This window comes from Chrysemys picta, chromosome 10 (genome assembly GCF_011386835.1).
Source record: "Chrysemys picta bellii isolate R12L10 chromosome 10, ASM1138683v2, whole genome shotgun sequence".
In the NCBI taxonomy this organism is placed as follows: Eukaryota; Metazoa; Chordata; order Testudines; family Emydidae; genus Chrysemys; species Chrysemys picta.
The window spans coordinates 72,356,872-72,380,783 of NC_088800.1; the positions used below are offsets into that span (position 1 = coordinate 72,356,872).

Below are 23,912 nucleotides of genomic sequence, written 5' to 3' on the forward strand. Positions count from 1 at the left end.
AGGCCCTAGTGTATTGAGTGTGAAATTCTGTAACAAGATGTAGTCAAAAGGAAATGTTTAGAAGATTCACTCCTTATCTGTGCTTTTAGAATATCAAAGACAATCATGAGGGGGAAAAAAATGCTGCCTTAAAAGCTCTGACATGGCGTCCAACTAGTGCCAAAGCAGAAATCCCACCACGTATGTATAGATAAAGTTCATTATTTTATATCGAAAGCCACTGGAATAGTTAGATTAGAACAAGTGTGTTTATCTTCGCAAACACTTTCTAGAACCTGATTATACACTTCTTAACCAGACAGCTATGACAATTAGGAAACAGGACAATTGTTTTCAAAGTAAAGCCATTTCAGTTTAGAAAATCAGAATTGATTTGGTTCTAAATTCATATTCCACCATCTCTTGAAGTTTGAGCCAGTGAGGAGTAATATGTATTGTTACTTTTCTTCCCCAATGATTATGGTGTTAATCTCTCAACCTCAGATTCATAAATCTGTTCATTTTACCTCTTTGTAAGTGTCTAAGCTTGTTGATCCCCACTTGTATATGGAGAACATGAGTGAATTAATATTTGACCATTTTTATCTACATGTAAAATCTTTTAGGTATTTCGATCTGTGACCATGTAAAATTATGACATGAATAGTACAGTGGAGTAACATTGCAAAAGCAGGCATGAAACAATACAATATTTACTATTATATTGTAGCTCAGCCGATAAAAGAATGGACTCAGACTTCTGTGAAGAAGAAACATAAATCAAGAAAACAGTCACAGATCTCCCTCTCAGTATTTTATATTGACAAAGGAAAAAATGTGGGTAAGTGCTCTCAGCATCTGACAGCTAAATATTTGTCTTTTTACTTACAAAACTATTTAGATATTAATTCACTGAACACCAGCAAGCTTTTTACTCTGATTTTTACGCATAGGAGAAATGTATGGAAAATGGTTTGTCAAATGGTGAACAGTACAACCAGTGATTTATTTTATGCTTTCATTGATTTCCTGCATGATCTTTGCCAAATCACTTCTCTCTACGTCATTTCAGTATATGTACACTGAATGGAATGATATTTACCCACCTTTGTAAAGTTCTTTGAAATCATCTGCTCAAAGATATTATAAGTCAGTAGTATTATCGTTGTCGTATGAGCCCATGTGGAAAAGTTTGGATCACAGTGCTCCACAGCAAATACAAGTTTAAAAGGGAAATGTCATTTTTTATATACAAAATGTTTTAGAGAATCTTAGGCACATATATTATGCCAACTACAGAAAAGATCCCATTGACTTAAGCATGGCCATGATTTCACCCAGAGTGTCTAATTTCACTTTTTTTCCTGCTCTGGCTAGGTGCAGTTTACAGAAAGTATCCAAAGAAAAAAAGCATGAGGAGGTCTGTTCCTGTTGCTACACTGCCAAAGGAAGAGGAAATATGTTCAAGCAAAGAGGTATTCAGTTATTTATTAATGTTACCACCATCTTTATTAGACCACTTAAGAGAAATGAACATTGAAAATGAGTATTTGTGACTTAGACAAATATAGTTTTGCATGTGGTTTTAATATTTGCTGTCATAGATCTAGTTAAGTTAACAGAGTGCTCTATTTTTTCTCTTAAAAGTGGTTGAACAAGTACAGTATAAAAAAGTTGAAGTTAGACTTGCCCAGAATTATGTTTGGTCCCAACTGTGTTCACCAAAAGAAAATGGTGGAGTCTTTGCACAAGAAAGTGTCAGCAAAATACTGTACCATCTTCCCCAGTGTGGAAATCAATGTAAGTTGATGCAGATATCATGAACCCTTGTATTTTAGGTGCATATCATAACATGGTTTTGTATTCATTTAACACAGTTCCAGTTAGTCTCTAATTGTGCCAAACCAGTGTTAATAATCTAACCCATAGTGTAAGTTTATCTTTCCCGCAGTATACAAAAACAACAGGGTCTATCTGTTAATAAGAAACTGTATATTATTTTAAAATTATTGTGGGTAATATACAGTACACCTGTACGAATATATGTATGCACTTAATATCCCTAGACTAGTTCTAGATTAAGATCTCTTGTGCCCCAGCAATTTGAAAGGAAAAAGACATAAAGGGCTAAATCTATCCGTTCTGACTCGAATAAATTTCCCACTGAAATCAGTAAGAGTTGTGTGTGAGTAGAAGCTGATGGATTTGTTCAGGCTGTAAACATTTCCATGTAATTAGTTAATGTACAGATAATTCAACAATCTGAAGGAAACCGGAATTTACCCTAAGGTATTGATCAATGGTCTGTCACCTAACTAAAGTGACACCATAAAAATACAAGAAATAAATGTATCCAGTCAAATTCTATCATATGCACCCTCGTTTGACTAGAACCAGGTTTTCCTAATGTGGTTAAACCTACAACAGCCGCCAAAGGTGTAATATGGGAGCTCTCCTACATCACTGCCTTCAGCCACTATATCATGGGTGTTCTAGATGGTAATATTCATGTCCCTGAGCAGCCATATAGACTGACATGGCAGCATAGTACATGTCTGCTGAAATAAGACATTCTTCTACCAATGGTGTAAATTGTTCTAGGGTATTGTGAAACACCTACAATTTCAGCCTAAGGAACTAGAAGACTATGTTGAACAAATGGAGAGGGTGTTACGTTGCTATATACGAAGAATACAGTGGCTTCTCTCAGGTAGGCTTTACATTTGGAATAGGGATGAGGTTACAATCCATGATTGTGCAAGTGTAATCCAAGCATGATTAAAATATTTCCTCTTGCCTACTCCTTCTACTGGCATAAAATGTGGACAGAATAGTAAACATTAGGTCTGAATAAGGAGCTAGTGTATCTATTATTCCATGATTATTTGCTGAAGGAACCACTGCACAATTTGCTGAAGGAACCACTCTCTTGTCCTCTCCTTGCTGCAGAATTGTGCTCCAGAATCTAAACTTTGATTTTTTTTTTAATTAATGTTTATGGTAAAGTCCTCATGGTTGTAAAGAAAGCCTTGAAAGATGAACTAAGGTATGTACACTGCAATGAAAAACACACAGTTGCCCTCTGACTTGGGCTCACGGGGCTCAGGCTGCAGGGCTGTTCCATTGCAGTGTAGGCTTTCTGGGCTCAGGATGGAACCTGAGCTTTGGGACCCTCCCACCTTGCAAGGTCCTCCAGCCCAAACCCAGAAGTCTACACTGCAGTGAAACAGCCCCACAGCCTGAGCCCCAGGAGCTTGAGTCAGCTGGCATGGGCCAGCTGCAAGTTTTTATTTACAGTGTAGACATACCTTAAGTGCAAACTTGGCATGCAATATTCTCTTCCAGAGTCTGCGGAGAGCTTGAAACACTAGCTTTGAGTGGTGGGAACTGCCCCTGTTAATCTCAATAGGGTATTAACCCTAAAACCCAAAGATTTCAAGGCAATCCAAGTAACTGTGTGGAATTTAGAAGAGTCCATCTTTAAACAGAAAGCTTTTCTAAACCTTAATTGCAGCATAATTGGTACTCCGCTATAATCGGTTAAATATTAACACTAAATATTTCACTGCAGATCATTTTAATAAAAACATCTATTTAATGTGCTTATCCCACAAATCCAAATGGTTTGTCATGCCTCCTCAGTGCCAGATGTCTTTATTGCCCTTACATAGCTGCCAAAAGCTCCTGCTTTCCCACCTGACTTCTAGAATGCAGTTATCAGCTGCACACCCCGAAAAAAGTCAGTGTTGAAAATTGAAGATATGGGGATAGTGTTAAATACATTAAATTTACTGTCAAAAAATCACACAAGGACTGCTGTACTGCTTGTGGTATTGGCGTTTATTTTTAAAAACTCAAAAAAATTAAAAGAAGTTGCAGTGGAATTTCCAATCGGCCACCTCAGAGCGCAGCAGAATCCAAGGATCTTGCAGCTGAATTTAGACCCTGCTTGCTATGGAGTACATGGTGCCCTGCTCATACATTTTTTAGTGTTTGTGAAAAGTACCAGGTTGATATTCCTGGAAGCAGAACATGGCCACAGCAATGCAAGCTTCCCCACATCCACCACTGCTAATGTGCCTCAATCTTGACATGGAGGGCCCATTCTAAGGGTGAAAGAATGGTTCAGTATCCAAACTGATTAAGTCTTGGGCTTCATGTACAGCTATATCGCAGCACAGCTACACCACTGTAGCACTTTAGTGAAGACGTTCCTACACCTACAGGAGAGCTTCTCCTATCACATAGTTAATCTACTTCCCCGAGAGGCAGTAGCTCTCCCACTGACATAGTGCTGTCTCATGGGGGGTTAGGTCAGTATAATTTAGGGCTATCAAGTGATTAAAAAAATTAATTGTGATTATTCGTGCTGTTAAACAATAATAGAATACCATTTATTTAAATATTTTTGGATGTTTTCTACATTTTCAAATATATTGATTTCAGTTACAACACAGAATACAAAGTGTACAGTGCTCACTATATATTTTTATTACAAATATTTTCACTGAAAACAACAAAGAAATAGTGTTTTTCAGTTCACCTATTACAAGTACTGTAGTGCAGTCTCTTTATAATGAAAGTTGAACTTACAAATGTAGAATTATGTACCAAAAATAACTGCATTCAAAAATAGAACAATGTAAAACTTTAGAGCCTGCAAGTCCACTCAGTCCTACTTCAGCCAATCACTCCGACAAACAAGTTTGTTTACATTTGCAGGAGATAATGCTCCCCGCTTCTTGTTTTCAATGTCACCTGAATGTCAGAACAGGCGCTTGTATCACGCTGTTGTAGCCGGCGTCACAAGATATTTACGTGCCAGATGTGCTAAAGATTCATATGTCCCTTCATGCTTCAACCACCATTCCAGAGGACATGCGTCCATGCTGATGACAGGTTCTGCTCGATTATCATCCAAAGCAGTGCGGACCGACATGTTCATTTTCATCATCTGAGTCAGATGCCACCAGCACAAGGTTGATTTTCTTTTTTGGTGGTTCGGGTTCTGTAGTTTCTTCCGCATCAGAGTGTTGCTCTTTTAAGACTTCTGAAAGCATGCTCTGTACCTCATCCCTCTCAAATTTTGGATGGCACTTCAGATACTTAAACCTGGGGTCAAGTACTGTAGCTATTTTTAGAAATCTCACATTGGTATTTTCTTTGCGTTTTGTCAAATCTGCTGTGAAAGTGTTCTTAAAACAAACATGTGCTGGGTCATCATCCAAGACTGCTATAACATGAAATATGTGGCAGAACGTGGGTAAAACAGAAAAGGAGACATACATTTCTCCCCCAAAGAGTTCAGTCACAAATGTAATTAACACATTATTTTTTTAACAAGCGTCATCAGCATGGAAGCATGTCCTCTGGAATGGTGGCCGAAGCATGAAGGGGCATACGAATGTTTAGCATATCTGGCACGTAAAGACCTTGCAATGCCTGCTACAAAACTGCCATGCAAACGCCTGTTCTCACTTTCAGGTGACATTGTAAATAAGGAGGAGGCAGCAGTATCTCCAATAAATGTAAACAAACTTGTTTGTCTTAGCGATTGGCAGAACAAGTAGGACTGAGTGGACTTGTAGGTTCTAAAGTTTTACACTGTTTTGTTTTTGAGTGCAGTTATGTAACAATCAAAAAAATCTACATTTGTAAGTTGCACTTTCCCAATAAAGAGATCGCACTACAGTACTTGTATGAGGTGAATTGAAAAATACTATTTCTTTTGTTTAACATTTTTACAGTGAAAATATTTGTAATAAAAAATAATATAAAGTGAGCACTGTACACTTTGTATTCTATGTTGTAATAGAAATCAATATATTTGAAAATGTAGAAAAATATCCAAAATATTTAATAAATTTCAATTGGTATTCTATTGTTTAACAGTGCAATTAATCGCGATTAATTTTTTCGAGTTAACTGCGATTAATTGACAGCTCTAGTATAACTACACTGCTTATGCATGTGGACAAAGTTATACTGATATAGGTATGTAATGTAGACCTGGCCTTTGACCTGTACAGCATCTTCAAAAGACAAGCCTGGGTGCTTACATTCACAACTTTGCTAGACACTAAAAAACCTGGTCTTAAAGACACTGGATGTATGGGCTTATTACAACAATCTGTAACCCACTAACCCCCCTTTTTTTGTCCAATGACAGAAGAGGTGTCAATGGGCCACTTCACCTTGAATAGTCCCTTAGAAGCTGTGTTAAGTATGTATGCTAAACAATCTGTTCCACCTTGTATGTAGCTGTGACACTCTGAGAGATGTCTACACTGCAATTAGAAACCTGCGGCTGGCCCATGCCAGCTGACTTGGGCTTGCGGGCTCAGGCTAAGGGCTGTTTAACTGAGGTATAATGTTCTGTCTCAGGCTGCAGCCCAAGCTCTGGGATCCTCCCATCTTGCAGTGTTCCAGAGCCCAGGCTTCAGCCTGACTGTCTACACTGCAATTAAACAGCCCCTAAACCTGAGCCCCGCAGGCCAGAGTCAGCTGGCATGGGTCAGCTGCAGATTTTTAATTGCAGTGTAGATATACCATAAATGCCTTTCCCAGACCTGAATAAGAGGTCTGTGTAGCTCAAAAGTTTGTCTCTTTTACCAACAGAAGTTGGTCCAATAAAAGATGTATCTTATCCACCTTCTCTTTCTAATATCCTGGGCCCAACACAACTACAACAATGCTGCAAACAATGGAAAATTGAACTGATAATCTCAGTTGAAATGGTATATTTATAAAATGAGTCTATGAACTGATATTATGCTCTAAATCTCATGTTCTGGACTAGGAAGCCGGCGATTATTTGGCACCATTTTGGAGACAAAAGTATGCATCTTGATTGATACATCTGGTTCCATGGACCCTTATTTGCAACAGGTCACAAAAGAGCTTACCTCCCTCATCTGGGAGCAGCTAAGAAAGAATAATGCTAGGTATGTGTGAAAAGCTGATGACTGAAAGCTGTACAGTACTAAATAGCTAATTAAATGGTATTGAAACACAATAGGAGCAGTTATTAGGAACTAGTACAGAATACATGTTTATTTTTTAAACCAGTAAGTATCAATTAAATCTTACATCTTTTCAAAGGATGTAAAGCAGTACATCCTTGATTATTTGAATCTCATTTATCTGAAATGACCTCTTATCCAAAATAGTTTTGTCCCCCAGCATCTGTTGTTTACAAAGATAACACTGCTCTACAGCCAAAATGCTTCTGAAATAAATGTAGTCAAACTTTACTAATTCTGGGTCACTGAGAACAAAAATTATGCTTAAAATTGTTGATTGGCTCTAGTTTTCAAGATATGCTATTGGGTCATACGACCCTTGACTTGGGAATGGCGGAGGATAAGTGAGTTATAAAGGGAAGGGATCTCAATTTAAACCAGAAATGACTAAAATACATCTTTGACTGGATCTATGAATAAATCTATGACTGGGTTTGGACAGTGCTTGCTTTTTAGGCAAAACAATGAATGATGCAATCTGAAGCTGGTATTTCGTCATACATGATATGAATTGCATCATGTTATTCCTAGAAGTCATGGATGATGCAATCATAATGAAGCTTACATTACTCTGCTGAACAAATTGCCCTATATCAGCTCTAGAAATCATACAGTGTCGTGCTCCCTTATTTGTCAGTGTTTGATTTTGCAAAGGGACACATTTCTGTTTAGCCAAAGTGAGCAGAGATGCCTCGTACTTGTGTGAACAGTGCAGATAACTTCTGCTATGTTTGTGGTGAAGTGACTTTTGCATCACAAAAGCGCAGTATAACCACTATGGTTAAGAAAGCCTATCACCTTTATTTTGGCTGCAAAATTGGAGATCAGGACAAGAGGTAGGCCCCACACATATGCTGCAACACTTGTGCAACAAATCTTTGCCAGTGGTTGAACAGGAAAAGGAAATCTATGCCTTTTGCAGTGCCAATGATTTGGAGAGAGCCAACAAATCATACCAGCAATTGTTACTTCTGCATGGTGCCTCCAGTTGGGAAAGGTGTGTCAAAGAAGAAAAAGTGGACTGTGCATTATCCAAACATTCCATCAGCTATATGCCCAGTACCCCACGGAGAAGGACTGCCAGTTCCTGATGCACCAGAATCATTCTCACTTGAGTCAGACGAGGAAGAGGAAGAGGATGAAACTTCTGGTCCTGAACCATCAGTGTCACAGGACCCACATTTTCTCCCGTCCTCCTCCTCTGAACCACACCTCAGAACACAAGGTGAACTAAATGACCTTGTCAGGGATTTGGAACTACCCAAGAGTAAGGCAGAGCTGTTGGGCTCCAGACTACAGTAGTGGAATCTCCCGGCAGGTGATGTTAGGGTTTCCATGTTCCGTGACTGTCAAAAGGATCTTGTCCCATTCTTCTTCATGGAAGGTGATCTTGTAGCCTGCAACAACATCGATGGTGTGATGGCAGCCTTCAACATCGTTCATGATCCAGATGAGTGGAGACTGTTCATTGATTCATCGAAGACGAGTCTTAAAGCTGGTTTACTGCATAATGGCAATGTTTTGCCATCAATTCCAGTTGGTCATGCAGTCCATATGAAGGAAACCTATGACAACATGAAACAACTTTTGAGGTGCATAAACTATGACCAACATCAGTGGCAGCTTTGTGGCGATTTGAAGGTTGTTGCTCTCTTGCTTGATCTGCAGACTGGATACACAAAGTACTGCTGTTTTCTCTGCAAATGGGATAGTCGTGCAAGAGATTCCCACTACATCAAGAAAGATTGGCCACTCCGACAGTCATTGGAGCCTGGGAGGAAAAGTGTTCAGCATCCACCACTTGTTGAATCAAGGAAGATTTTGTTACCACCCTTACACATCAAGCTGGGTCTGATGAAGAACTTTGTCAAGGCCATTGACAAAACCCAAGCAGCTTTCAAGTACCTCCGTGGAAAATTTCCAAGTTAAGTGAAGCTAAGATAAAGGAAGGTGTCTTTGTTGGTCCTCAGATTCGTGAACTTCTTCGACATGATGCATTTGACCATGCACTGCGTGGCAAGGAAAAGACGGCATGGAAAGCCTTCCAGTTAGTGGCAATAAATTTTCTCGGAAACCACAAGGCGGACAACTACAAGTTGTTGGTGGAAAACCTCCTCAAGGCATACAAAAGCCTTGATTGCAACATGTCACTAAAGATACATTTTTTGCACTCTCATCTAGATTTTTTTCCACCGAACTGCGGAGCAGTGAGCGACGAGCACGGCGAGCGATTTCACCAGGACATTGCAACAATGGAGAAACGCTATCAGGGCAAATGGAGCCCATCAATGCTTGCAGACTGTTGCTGGACAGTGACAAGAGATGCTCCATGTAATGAATACAAGAGACAAGCCAAGAAGCACCGAGTAGACACTGAATAGGACTAAACTATGTACATAATAGTTTTTTGCCTTTTGTTTCATAATAAATTTTATTTATATAACCCTTTTGCTGACTTTTAAAGTGTTTACATAAACAGGAAAGGTGAAATATTATCATATAAAGCAACTATAAACACATGAAAAGACCTAGGTTTACAATTTATTATTAAAACTCTACTATCTACACAATATACATAGACATAAAATGTAAAAACTTAAATATCTTAGAAACAGTAGCCAATCAGTTGTTTTAATTGTCATATTTGAATTCAGCACATCAAAATACATAATAAATAGCACATTTTATCTCTGAAGCAGACGACTTCTCAAAAATTGTAGACCAGTGTAATTTGATCAAAAACCTTGATTAGCCAAACTTTTTTAAAAAATTACCCATTCCGTTAATAGAGGCTGAACAGGTCTCAGTATACAGAACATATATGGGCATTGCTTTTTAAAATAGTGCTAGCATGAGAGGGAGCCTGTGCCTCAGAATAGACTTGGACAGTCCAGTTAGTTTGCAATCTTTCAGATGGCACCATTTGAATAAGTATTGTGAGCTGTTCTCTGATAGAAGGAAAAACACAACTCAGGACTCAGAAGAGAGAGAGAGAGAGAAGGGAGTACCCGCCAGGAAACTCAGTGGAAAGCATGTGCATGGGAAGTCCAACTCAATAAAGTGCAGTCCAGATGCTAGCTATCATCAGCTGGGAAACAGTGAAAAGCTGTAGGCCAGCAAGATGGCAGCCGTTGGGGAGTGAAAGTAACAGTAAAGTATAAGAACCACTCAGGTGGAATGAACTTCCAATTTATTATTATTTATTTGTATTACAGTAGCAGCTAGCGGCCCCAAGTGAGTTCAGGGCCCCACTGCGCAAGGTACTTTGCAAACACTCTGTAAGAGATGATACCTGCACTAATATGCTGACAATCTAAATAGATTCTGAGAAAGGAAATACTGTAACATATAGTTTGCATGGATACTTTTTGTAGGTGAGGAGAACTAAGGGATAAAGAGATTAAGTAATTTATCCATGGTCACATAGTGAGTCTATGGCAGATATAGGAACTGAACTCAGGTCTCCTCAGTCCCAATCCTGTACCTTACCCACAAGAGTATTATTCCTCCCAAACTTAACCTAAATATAGAAAATAGAACACATAGGTGCTGACATTTGACACTAAAATATAATTGTGTATTAGGATGCTGATATTGGCATTGTCAATAACAGAATTACATCTTTCTTGCCAGGTTTAACCTGCTGAAATTTGCAGACGATATAGACACTTGGCAGGAGTTTCTTGTAGAGGCTACAGATGAAACATGTCATGATGCTGTACAATGGGTGTCAAAATTCCAAGCTCATGGCAATACATGTGTCCTTAAGGCTTTGCAGGTTAGTTAACTGTATATCATACCGTGGCAAAATAATGTGTATTATGATAATAAAAACATTGCTCTACATAACCAAATTATTTTCCAGCGTTAATGTCAGTTAAGTGCTAATTTAGCACAAAACGCTTGAAAAATGTGTAATATATTGAACAGATCTGGGATCAAGCCACATTTGGATCCAGTCCTTATCCCAAAATTCAGAGGTGTTTGGAACCATCATTAGTATTGGAGTCAGTAAAAACCTAAAATGTTTCATTCTTTTAGATTAATGCAGCTGTCCACTAACCCTCTGCACATTCAACCAAAGTTTAGAAAAAAGAGAGAACATGCCCGTAACTAGTTCTTCAAGATGAGAGCCCTTGTAATGCCACTTGTTTGGGATATTACATGTGCTTGGGGACAAGTTGGAGCCCCCTAGGTCATTGAGGCCATGTGCATGCTCCTTTGTGGATCCAAACTGACACACCTGACAATATATAAAGTGCCGTATCCACTCAGCTTCCTTTTTACACATAATCAAATCTTCACCTAAAGGCTTCAAAGAAGTGGAAAAAGTAGATGAGAAGTGTGAATCTATATGGGCAATCACTTGAAGTACAGTAACTAATAAGTATCCCTTCTTTCTCTTGTGAGAATTCCCAGAATACTATGGAAGATTAACTCTTAAGAGGTGAATATATAGAGGGCTAATTAGGGATCCTACAATCCCTAATTTGGAATCAGTTCTAGAAAACAAGTCAAGAGAGTATTGCTGGCTAAATGTAAATCTAACTCCAGATAGCCTTACAAAACTCCCAGTTGGAGGCAATTCTTAGGTAAAGGCTGCACTGGATCTAGTGGAATGTGATCTCAGTCTCATCATCCCAGTACAAGTTTTCTTAGTGTACACAAATCTTTAGATAGTGAAATACCTGCCAAGTCATAATACTCTGATTTTCAGAGGTTGAGTCCCTACAAGTTCAACTGAAGTCAATGAAGTCTTACCTGCCCAGTTCAAGTCAGCAGCTTTCAAAATCAGGACCAACTAGTCTGCCTACCTAGTCTAATTCACTGAGACAGTCTCGGAAGATTATCTTTCCCTGGGTTTATTGTTTTATGAACATTCTCTCAATTTAGAAAAAAGATGTATCCTTTCTAAACAGTAATTAAGATCCTTTTCATATTCAATATAGTCATTTTCTATTCTGCGCATCTTGATATGATTTGTGTGTAGTTACCGAAGTAAACAGGATTTAGAAAACATTACAATAAAGTGAAAATGCTGTTTAAATGGTACCCCAATGTTTAAATTCATTTTCTGCTTTTTCAGAAAGCTTTCTGTTTTCAAGATCTAGAGGCACTGTATGTTCTGACCGATGGAAAGCCAGATACCAGCTGCAGTCTCATTCTAAAAGAAGTTGAAAAGATTAGAAAGAAACAAACTATTAAAATCCACACCATTTCTTTTAACTGTTCAGACAGGTATATATTACTTTACAGAAGAGTATGAAATTCGTTAAAATACTAGTTTACGTATTGTCATTGTAATGCTCCCAACGGTAACACAAAAGCATGAGTACCCACATCAGGGTAGACTGTTAAAAACCAGGGAACAAACTCCTAATTGGTTGAGTTCTAAACTTAGATTTCATCAGCCAACTGCAAATTCGTCAGGCACTTTAACAGTCTTAAATGGAGTCACAGACAGAGACTCCTTGCAGACTCAGGTCTGTCTTGCCACATAGGTGAGCATAGCTCTGTGGTAGCTGGCTTTTTACACTAAGCACAGTAATATTCAGGTTACTCCTGATCTCAGAGGAATAGTCACCACGGGTCAATTGTGCTTTAGGTCTGACACCCACAGTGCTTGTAACTAATCCTATAGTAAACTATATGAAGATTTATTAGATAGGAAAAGGAAATTGGAGAGCTATTTATAAGCAAGCAAGCAGACACACAAATGAGTTAGTCTTAGGTTTCAAAAAGTAATAAAGACTTCTATAATCAGCAAGCTCTATTTGTCCTTTAGGGCTAACCTAGGCTAAACAGCTAAGGATCTCTTGCTTATGCCTAGAAACACCTTGCACCCCCAGAGTCCAAGCAGCATACAGATACCTAGTTCCTTTTGTTTGAATTTTTATCCCCCTCCTGCCGTGTGCTCTGAGCTGCCAACTCAGCTAATGGGAGTAGAGCAGAACAGTAATAAGTCTGTAGACGCTACCTATGCTGATGGGAGGGATTCTCTCATCGGTGTAGGTAATACACCTTCCCAAGAGGCGGTAGCTAGGTCAATGGAAGAATTTTTCTATTGACGTAGTGCTGTCTACTCTGATGGTTAGGTCGGTTTAACTATGCACTTAGGTGTGTGGATTTTTCACATTCCTGATCAACATAGTTAAGCCGATTTAATTTTCTAGTGTAGACCAGACTATAATTAGTGTGTAATGATTCACAGTCATAGAGGCTCACAATGGAGTCTCATATATTACATTACAATATGGAACACATATTAACAAGCAAGATTAATGGATGCAGCAACTCAAGCATTCAATAAAGTCCAAATACTAAACTCTCTTATAATTCTAATAACCTATTTTATCAATATTAACCCACAAGTGAGGCAGATAGATTCCAGTTATGTATCTGTTAGTGTCCCGTTGAGACATGGATACCGTAGCATTAGCTTGTGCCTGGCCTGCCAGCATCACAGTCATGTTTTGCATTCCTTGTTTTCCTGAAACTCTGGATATATGGAACACTGTGTTGTGGTGACTTAACACATACTTTGATTTACAGATTCAGATAATAGTTTAAGGCAGCAATTATGGCTGTTTAAAAACAAACCTTGTGTTGTAAACTGAGCAAGTCTCTTAATGTGTAACATATACTACTAATAAAGGACACAAATGTCATATTTAATATCACTTTTCTGACCCTAACTTGCACTGAAATTGAATCTCAGTGTCTTCCTTTTCGGTGTAGCTGTAGACTTCAGGGGCCAGCTCCTCAATTTGTGTAAATTGTCATAGCTCCATTGACTTCAATAGAGTTTTGACAATTGACATTCGTGGAGAATCTGGACCTAGAGATAGAGATCTATTACTTTATTGCCATTGTAAGTCATTTAAGTTACTTATTGTACCCGTGATTTTTTTCTTCAGTATGTAAATCCACATTTCTGCCTAGAAGTCTGGGTTCCAGTGCTTATTGCTATGCTGTCCCTATAACTGTTGGTTAAAAGTAACCAGCCTTTGGAGTTTATGATCACTAAGTATTATTATATAATTTATATATCCCCCATAGCTGGAAAAGACTCTAGAAATGATCTAGATATTTGTAAGCTTACTCCCCAAACTGCATGCTTAGAAATACAAGAGTCCCTGACAGAAAGGCTCTATTAATGCTCAGGAGCAATAATTACTGGTAATTTACTGCTTTATTGTCAACAGAAGAGCTAATGAATTTCTGAAGAAGCTGGCCTCTCAAACAGGAGGACGCTACCATCGCTGTATTGGAGATATGGATGGACAGTTAGCAGCACACAGAATGTTGACAGAAGGGTTTGATGATGATGATGTATGTTCAATAGTTGTTTGGATTGTGTTTCTTTATGGAATGTATATTTTTCTCCATATCTAAAGTACGCTTTTAAAAAAATAAAATATAAGACTCCCGAGGTATCTTGCACTGAGATGTTTAGGATCCGAACAACAAAATTTAATGTCTGGCTATACCTATTGCCCAGCCACACTGAGGAGGTGAATGAAGCCATGGAAGGAGTGTAAGATGCAGAAGAATTTGGAAATGAGAGCAAACCAAAACCCTGGATCTGAATACCCCTGAGTTGTATCAAAGTTCGGCTGTCCTCCTCACTACCACCTATTTATGTTTTATCCATCTATTATGTCTTGGTTTTAGATTATAAAATATTTGGGACAGGGACTGTCATTTACTATGTTTTTACTGTGCTTAGTATACTGGGGCTCCAACCTGATTGAGGGCTCCAGGCACTATTGCAATAGAAATGTTTAATAAAAATAAAGACCAGATCCATCTCAAGTAGAATTTGGAGTTAAACAGTCTGTTTTATCTCTTCATAAATAGAAGATCTTGTCTGGGCCTGGTGAGTGTGAAGTTCAGAAGTTTGGGTTCAATTATTTACATTTGTTTGCTGCCCTAAGATTTGTAAGCAATTGCTGTAGATTATAGCAACCACATTTTAATTTTATATTTTAGGATCCAGTTTTTCCTTTCTTCGAAGGAGATGATTTAAAGAAACTTGCTCAAGAAGTAGCAAAAGCCAGAAGCTTTTTAATGCAGGCAAAATCTTTTAGGTGAGTATCTATCCAGGATCTTTCAATAAATACTGCTTTTCTTTCATAGAGGGAGCCAAGGAGGAAGTTACATGGTTAAAGAATATCTGGCTACCAATTTCTGCTTCTTACAAAAGAATCATTTTATCTCCCCTATATTTGTTTCTTGTGCTCATGGCATTATTTTTACGTGTGAGGAAGGGACATCCATGCAGACTGCCTCCTCTAGAGTTTCTGTTCTTATACCACAACCAATCACCAGTATCTGAGCATCTTCTAGACGTGCACTGAGCTACATGAATAATATCTCTGTCTCTTGTGGGTGTGTGTCTCTCTCCCTTTTCCTAAGTGAAAAATTCTGTGAGGTTGATCTTTTTGTTCAGCTCTCCCCTCTTCCCTACCAGAACAAGGTAGTGCTTGGTTCCTATCTTCTTCAAAGAGAAAAGTGACTCTATCTGATGTGAGCTTCCTCCTCCCTTTCACTCTCCACTCTCCGTCAGCCTGATTTCAGAATCTGAAGCATCAGTCCTACTCTTTCTCTGCCAACACCAGTACCTGCTCCCTTGGTCTCATCCTCTTGTGACTTCTGTGACCCTCTACCATCTTCTGCATAGTATCTCTTTCTACTTGCAACTTTTCTTTCAGCATCTCCTGTGGCTGCTCCACGTTCTTTGCTTCCACATTCTGTCAGGGTTCCACAGGGTTCAGTGCTGGCCCCTCATCACTTCTCTCTGGGTGCTTTAGTTCAAGGCAGCCTAATCTATCCTCATGGTTTAAGTTATCATCACTATGCCAGTGACTCCCAGACAATTTCTCTCTCCTCCCCGTCCTCTTCCCCTTCTGTATTTCCTGCCACCATTAGAAGCTCTTATCACAGAAAGATATGGCACATAGGGAGAAGGGCATTACTCAGACATAAATGATTTAAAAAATTAAACCTAACAAACTTGCATAATTTTACAAACAACCTTATAGTGCTCTGAAAAGTATCATCTGTTCTTGTACCCAACAAGTCCACAACAAATCAATTTCAACAAGTACAACTGAACTGATCCTTATGTTCCTACAATGTCATAGTGATGTCACCCAGGGCCAGGGCCAGTGCTTAAATTGTGCCAGGGCTTATCAGGGCTGAGCCCTGGCACCTCTAGGTTGGCAATTCATAGCCCTGGTACCTCTGGGCTTGCTGCATAAAGTTATGTAAAAAAAAATTGTTTGAAGCCCAGCACCTCTTTCATTACAAATTAAGCAATGTCAAGAGCTAATTGGAGAGACATAGTAATAACTATATAACTAGATACCTTCTTTTAGGAAAAAATGCTGTGATAATTTTACATTCCTTATTTTTCCTTTTAAATAGGTTGCTATTAGAAAAATGGAATTTGGACCAAAAGGACAATTCTTTTTTTAAAAAAAATCCTCAGGTAACCAGTCAGTACAAAACAAGTCATTGATTGTATGTATATTTTTAGGAGGATGTTATTTCAAATTAGAATCCCGTATTTCCCAACTTTGGAGAGAGTCATTGCTTGATGTAAATAGCTGTTCATGCCAGCTGTTTTAGGGTTTACCTCAGTTAGCTTAGCAGCAGCAGCACCTAACAAATATGTGCACAAGGAAGTTCACAGGTTGTCATGTGTTTTGGGAGGATGAAAAGTGCTATACAGACGTGTGTTTTATTAATTAAGGGCTCCATGCTTCAGAAAGAATTAATAGCAAAGCTCTTTTGGAGGCATAGTGCCCAATATTATGTGTTTTTGCTGGAATAAAAATTTACAAGCGATTCTAGTCCATGTCTGTTGGGAACATGTGACTATCAGGTTATAAAAACTTTGAATAGTAAAGTACAGTGTACATGGGTATCATCAGCATCCAGGGATAGCAGGGTTCAGACGAATGGATTCCAAGATAAAAATGAGAGCACTGTTTACCAAAATTTTAAACTTTTTAAAGATGCAGTGTTCAAGCATGTACTACCTTAGCTGCTTCAATGCAGCTCTTCCCTGCTTAATTTAATATACTATTTTAATAGGCATGCATTGAGTAAGGAAGCCCTTTTTCACTTGATGTGACTTCAGTGGGACTACTCATATGCTAAAAGTTATGTACTATCTCTGTACTTAATTTGTGCATATGTTTAGGTGCTTTGCTAAGTCAGGGCTTTGACAGAGGTGAAGACTTTCTGCCAGTTGAAGCCTGCAGCCTGGACAGTAAATCAGGCCCAGAATACACATACAGTTCAACCTTTGTAAGCATGGGGAAATAATAAGTTTGGATAATAAGGGTTTTGAAAAATTAAGCAAATTTGCAATGTAGTTAATAGATAAAACGGGGATACAACTGTTTCTCCTAACTGTATTATTGTAATAAGAATTGCTTCAATTAATTTGCATTGTATGTTGAGCCTCTTATTTGGTGTTTTTTTTCTTTTTTTTTTTTTTTTACAGTTATTGTAACAGACTCCAGATATGATCCTTGATGGGTAAAAGAGACGGACTATCATCCTAAAAAGAAAATTATTCCCAATGTCTTTATATAGTGATGTCAAGAAACAACTGTTTACACAGAAAAAAAATAAAGCCTAAAGTTGAAGAGAATGCATTTGCCAAAAAGATTTTGCAAATAACCATTTTCACTCCTTGCTCTAAATTTTCTCTTTGCTGCCATCACAAGTAGGAAGGAAAGATGATTCTAAAAATCAGCAGCCCCACAAGCAAGCAATACTCTTTCATGCTGATAAAGTCCAGCTGAATTCACTCTGGGTCCAATTCAACTGTCAACTACAATCAAGGGAGAGACTATCACTGACATGAGTGGTCGTTTGTTCAGAATTCTTTGGTAACAGTTCCAGAGAGACTAAACATGTGTTCACAGGAGTCTTGTGAGAAAATGCAATTCCAACTAACTGCACGGTTCTGAGAGATGCAGAATTTTCCAGCAATTGCATAAAATATGCACTTCTAGCTAGCAAATCCAGGCACCAAGGACGGAATCCTGGCCTCACTGAAGTCCATGGGAGTTTTGCCATTGCCTTTGGGGCCAAGATTTCATCCCAAAAATTTAACAGATGTAATAAGTAAAAATGGTCCAGAAATGTAAAGTCCAGATAGTGAGCTGAGATTTCCCAAAGTCCAGGTGTCTATAGATCCCAGTGTTTTGTTTGGGCCCACCTCAAATACTAACTGTAAATGTATACATCTGGGAAAAATGAATGTGGGACATACTTACAAGACTAAGGACTCTATCCTTGGAAGCAGTGACTGCTCTTTGATTTGGGGGTTTTGGTGGTTAATCAGCTGATCATGAGCGCTCAGTGACAGTGTGATTCTGTGGCCAAAAGAGCTAGTTTGATCCTGGGATGCATGAACAGGGGATTTCCAGTAGGAGTAAAGAGGTTATTTTACCTCTGTATTGGGCACTGGTGTGACCACTGCTGGAATACTGTATCCAGTTCTGGTTTCCACAGTTCAAGAAGGATGTTGATAAATTGGAGAGGGTTCAGAGAAGAGCTACAAGAATTAGTAAAAAAAAAAATTAGAAGATATGCCTTATAGTGATAGACTCAAGGAGCTCAATTTATTTAGCTTAACAAAGAGAAGGTAAGGGGTGACTTGATTACAGTCTATGAATACCTACATGGGGAACAAGTATTTAATAATGGGCTCAAAGATATACTATAATCCAATAGCTGGAAGTTGAAGCTAGACAAATTCAGACTGGAAATAAGATGTAAATTTTTTTACGGTGAGAGTAATCATTGGAACAAGGGTCATGGTGGATTCTCCATCATTAACAAGATTGAATGTTTTTCTAAAGGATCTGCTCTAGGAATTATTTTGGGGAGGTTCTATGGCCTCTGTTTTCTGGCCTTTGCATCTATGAACTTCACTTTTATGCTAGCAAAGGACTGGAAAGGAGCCAAATTTTTTGACCAGTGCCCACTGAAATAAATTAGGGGGGGTTACCTGTAACATGTGGTATACTCTTACCTCTCCTCACCCTTTATTCCTCTTTCCAAGAGAACTAATGGGAGATCTTATAATACACAGAAAAATAAACAGAAAACTGTCTCCCACTGTCCAAGTGGTGAAAAACTTCAGTTTGATTCCTCTTTTGCAATAAAACAAAAAGTGTTTAATATTTTTATTCTGAGTTTTATATTAATGCTCACATAACAGGTACTGTAATTTTAATCTGGTTAAGTTTTTGCAATAGACAAAACCAAGCAACTCTTCCCATTGATAGTATGAAAATAATTGGTCCATGTCTGTTTGAAATAATCAGAACCCTATGTATGCTTTTTCTTACATTGCCATGTAGTCTGACATAGAATCAGTCACTGCCCCACAATCACTGTTTTCCAGATTCTAAGCTTCCTTTAAAATTCATTTAGTTATACAGAGCCTTACAAACATGACCCAAGACTAGTACAGTACAGTTTTGTCTTCCTGAGTCTGCAGGCAGTCTGAAACAACAACTCTGAGAAGCGTGAATTTGTCTCTGTTCAGCTCAGTGGAGTCTGAACTCTGATACCTGATCACAGGTGACAGCATTGACATTTATTTCATGGCTTATTATTTTATTATAAACCTACCCAGGAGCTTTGAAGTATGAGTTGTCCCCTATGCAACTGGCGAAAGTTCTAGCTTCTCTTTGATGCAAATGCACTTACTGCATTTTCAACACAAAATTCTGTGACTGGCCACTCAACCTCATCCCTGATTGTAGGGGCCTGAAAACTACTGTGACAATGCTGGGCAGTTCCTTCATTTTCAGAGCGCTGCTATTGGTCATCTCTGACTCCCCAACTGTTAGATGACAGAGCATAAAAAAGGAGGGGTATCTTTGGGCATCATTTCTTGTGATTTCACTCATGCTATATGTATATAATTTCTAAAGAACTTTGGGATGAGGGGTGTTATATAACAAATGTATATAGTTGTTATGAATGATTAGGACTAGCTCTATTAAAATGACAGACTATTTAAATGTTAGATATGACAATTGAAAAAGTGGAAATATTGATTTTTATAGTAATAAATGGTGAACTGGGAAGACCACAGTGGGGAGTGGGTTTTTATTGGTTATGTTTTTCTTGGGAGGCAAGGAGTGGCTGGCTTTTAAAGAGAAAAAAGTCTGACAGTTGCCAAAATGAGGATGTCATTCCTTCTTCACTGGTTTTAAAACAATAGTATTTAAATTATGGGCTAGATTTTGACACCCTTACTAAGGGAGAGTGGAAATTTCCTTAGCAAATGGTCCCATTGAAATCAGTAGGGCTCAAATCTCAAAGTAAGATATTACGCAGTATGAATAAGGGTGTTTGAATCTGGATCTATATGATGTTGCAAATCCAGACTTCAGCGTGTTCTGTGTTAGATGGCGACTGACTCTCTTATTTAAAGATTTAGAAGCATTTTCTCTCCCTTTTAAATGTTTTCTGTGTCATTTTTCAGCAAGACATTTCTTGCATGTTGTTTTTTGTAAGTTTGACTGATTCAAAATGTCCTTTGAGTGACAGCTCTGTCTGTACAGAGTAATCTTTACATTTTTTCTGTAAAATTATGGTTATTAATGGTTTACTACATTAAAGCTACTTGTAACTTGGCTCAGTACCCCTTTGTATGGACACCAATACTAAAGATTGCTACTTGGAACATCAGACTATGATAGACAAAGACGATACCTCTTGATTTGAAAGAAGAACAGCTCTCCTTTCAAAAGAACTAGCCCAGTATGACATTGACATTGCAGCATTCAGTGAAACTAGATTGGCAGACAAGGGCATTATTACAGAATCGGCTGGGGGTTTGGAAGGGGAAAGAACCACACAAAGATAGACTCCATGGATTGGGAATTGCCATCAAAACCAAACTCTTGCAATGTCTTGAAGACTTCCCAATAGGCACCAACGAAAGACTCAAGAAACTCCAGTTACCGCTAAATAAGTCATGATTTGCTACCATCATCAGTGCATATGTGCCCACCTTCACAAGCCCTGACAATGCTAAGGAATGGTTCTATTCCAGAGGTGGGCAAACTACAGCCCGTGGGACCGTCCTGCCCAGCCCCTGAGCTCCTGGCCCGGGAGGCTAGCCCACGACCCCTCCCCTGCAGCCTCAGCTCGCCCCGCTGCCGGTGCAATGCTCTGAGTGGTGGGGCTGCGAGCTCCTGGGGAAGCGCAGCTGCAGAGCCTGGCCTGACTCGGTCTCTGTGCTGTGTGGCGGCGGCGGCGTGGCTGTAGCGCCACCAGCCACCGGTGCTCCAGGCAGCGCGGTAAGGGGGCACGGAACAGGGGGAGTTGAATAGAGTGCAGGGGAGTTTGGGGTGGTGGTCAGGGGGCTGGGGATGTGGATAGGGGTTGGGGTAGTCAGAGGGTGGGGAACGGGTGGTTGAATGGGGACAGGGGTCCTGGGGGGGCAGTCAGCAAGGGGAGGTTGGATGGGATGGCAGGGGGCAGTCGGGCAGGGGTTCCGGGGTCGGACAGGGGACAGGGAGAAGGGGGGGTTGGATGGGGCAGGGGTTGTCAGGAATGAGAGGAGGGGTTGGATGGGGTGATGGGAGTACGGGGGTGGTCGGGGAGTAGGGTGTGTGGATGGGGCAGGGGTCCCGGGTGGGCCGTCAGGGAACAGGGAGGGTTGGATGGGGCAGGAGTACGGGGGGGGAGGGAGGAGGTGGGGGCCGGGCCACGATCCCCTCCCCTAACCGGCCTACCATACAATTTACGAAACCCAATGCGGCCCTCAGGCAAAAAAGTTTGCCCGCCCTGGTGTAGACACTTACTACAGCAATGGGAGGGGTTTTCCCAGAGATAAGATTCAGCCCACTTCTTCCTTTATCTCTCTTTGCCCCACCCTCTCAATGCTCTTTTCACTCACCTGCCAGAGGAGTATTGTGTCCACAGCTCCTGCTCTCTCACTGAGCCTGATGTGGGAATCCCTAACATGCTTTGTACATTAAATGTGGCCTAATTTTCCAAAGTGCATAGCTCTTTCAGTTGCTACTGATGTCATAGGGAGCTGAAGATGCTCAGCAGTTTTGGGAAACAGTCAGATTTGTTTAGGAGCTTTGGGTATATATTTTTACAAATCTTGACCATAGGCAAAATGTAACTGATCTAGGTGAAGATACTTCCTGAGAAACAGAAAAATGTGGAACATAATGCCTACAAGCAATTTCTTGAACAGAAAAACAAATAGATCATCCTTAGGGAGCTAAGGATTATATTCTGAAGTTAATTCCAGCAAACTCACTGAGACACTTCAGCCTTATTGCAGGCTGACTCATTCCTGGAAGTGAAAAAGACCTTGTTCACAGGCCTGAATTGCCAGCCACCTAGCGCCAGTTCAGGCTGACGTGGGTGATGAATTAACCTCATAAAAAACAACGCCATTGTATAGATGCACACTCCCCAGCCCCTGTCCCAAAGCTGAGATAGACAGCTAAGCCACCTTACCTGGCAGATGCTACATCTGTATCACCTAAAAAACAAATAACTTTATCTGTACACCAGCCTCACAGGAAAGAACAATAAATCAGTACATGCAGTCATCCTCTCACTTGAGGCACCCCCGCTGCATGAATTCCACAAACTTCTCTGGAAACTTTCTCACTGGGGTGAATATTTAAAAATTTCAGAGCAAATTTTGTAAGCTGAAAAAAATTCATTGCCTGCTACGTGAAATGACCCATCTCTCACTTTAAAAATATACCTGAGTTTACAAACGGCATAAATAGGTTTTCATTTCTTTTTAATCTAAGTACAAGCCTGGTTTTGTGCTAAGATGTACCTAACTGGGTGTCATTTTTAAGAACTCCTTGTCCACTGTTGGCTATTATTGGACTTAAATTGAAAAGACCAAATGTTCTTGGATACAGGACTCCTGGGTTAAATACCTTGCTTTACCACAGGCTCCATGATCTCGGGCAGGTCACTTAGGCCGAAATATGGCTTTAATTTCTCTATCTCGGTTTAACTTTTTGGAAAACGGGCCTCAAATGACGCTTTGATACTTAATCAATGAATACCTGAAAAAGCTCTTTGAGATCTTTTTTCAGAGGATTTTATACAATCAATCAAGTCCTAATGTAAAAGCATGTAGTCTTAGTTTATGAATATCTCCTTTTCCCCATGTGCCATGCACCAGTATGCTGCTGCACTTCATTGATTCTATGTGCACAAAAGCCCCAATCCTGCGAATACTTAAGCACGTGTATTAATTTAATCAATAAGACAATCTGTATGCTTAAATTTAAGCACCTTTGGACATGTTTGCAGTATTAGGGTTGAGACTGTATAAATCAAGATGAAAGTGGTAAGGCATTTACAGCAACAAATGTTGATCTATAAAGATCTGAAGACATTTTTTTTAAACTAGCTACTGCCAGCTCCAGGAATTTTTCATTCATTCTTCACTGTGTATTAACTACATGCAAAACAGTGCTGCAAATCTAGGTCCACAGGGAAAATACTTCAGCTAGTCTGTGTGTGTTGGATTAGATGAAACCAAAAAAGTCTCACTCAGTTGGGAGGAAGATATATTCTGTGATGGGTTCATTTTAAAATACTTTTTCTCACTTTTTTTAAACAAGAGACTTTCCTGTGTGTTTTTCAAAAGGGAATTTAAAATTCCGTATATTTTATTGTTCAGAATTCTCCCTCATTCAAAATACACCCATATGAGACATAGCTTTGCTTGTACCATTTATATGTAGAATTGCAATATTAATAATTAATGTTATATTCATGCTGTCTGTGGACCTCAACAGTGCATAAGCTAAGACCTTGATTCAGTGAGACCTGTCCCTGTTTAGAAGAGGCTGACAGAAGGAAGGCTGACAG

At 39.4% G+C, this 23,912-nt stretch overlaps 1 protein-coding gene across 8 annotated transcripts in view; it reads left to right on the top strand.

Moving 5' to 3' along the window:
• The window catches only part of VWA3A (von Willebrand factor A domain containing 3A), a 63,953-nt gene extending 43,276 nt beyond the window's left edge, over positions 1 to 20,677 (top strand). For 5 of the 8 annotated variants that reach the window (XM_065559978.1, XM_065559976.1, XM_065559975.1 and 2 more), the window contains 11 exons: positions 90 to 180; positions 710 to 820; positions 1,357 to 1,454; positions 1,627 to 1,779; positions 2,581 to 2,689; positions 6,779 to 6,923; positions 10,635 to 10,779; positions 12,088 to 12,239; positions 14,207 to 14,333; positions 14,994 to 15,091; positions 16,431 to 16,668. In XM_065559978.1, coding sequence (XP_065416050.1) covers positions 90 to 180; positions 710 to 820; positions 1,357 to 1,454; positions 1,627 to 1,779; positions 2,581 to 2,689; positions 6,779 to 6,923; positions 10,635 to 10,779; positions 12,088 to 12,239; positions 14,207 to 14,333; positions 14,994 to 15,091; positions 16,431 to 16,524 — 1,323 coding nt within the window. In that variant the 3' untranslated portion in view covers positions 16,525 to 16,668. Of the gene's footprint in view, positions 1 to 89; positions 181 to 709; positions 821 to 1,356; positions 1,455 to 1,626; positions 1,780 to 2,580; positions 2,690 to 6,778; positions 6,924 to 10,634; positions 10,780 to 12,087; positions 12,240 to 14,206; positions 14,334 to 14,993; positions 15,092 to 16,430; positions 16,669 to 17,517 lie in introns of those variants that run through there. The other 3 variants (XM_065559979.1, XR_010591186.1, XR_010591187.1) reach the window with 3 other exon arrangements.
• The last annotated feature ends 3,235 nt before the right edge of the window (positions 20,678 to 23,912 follow it).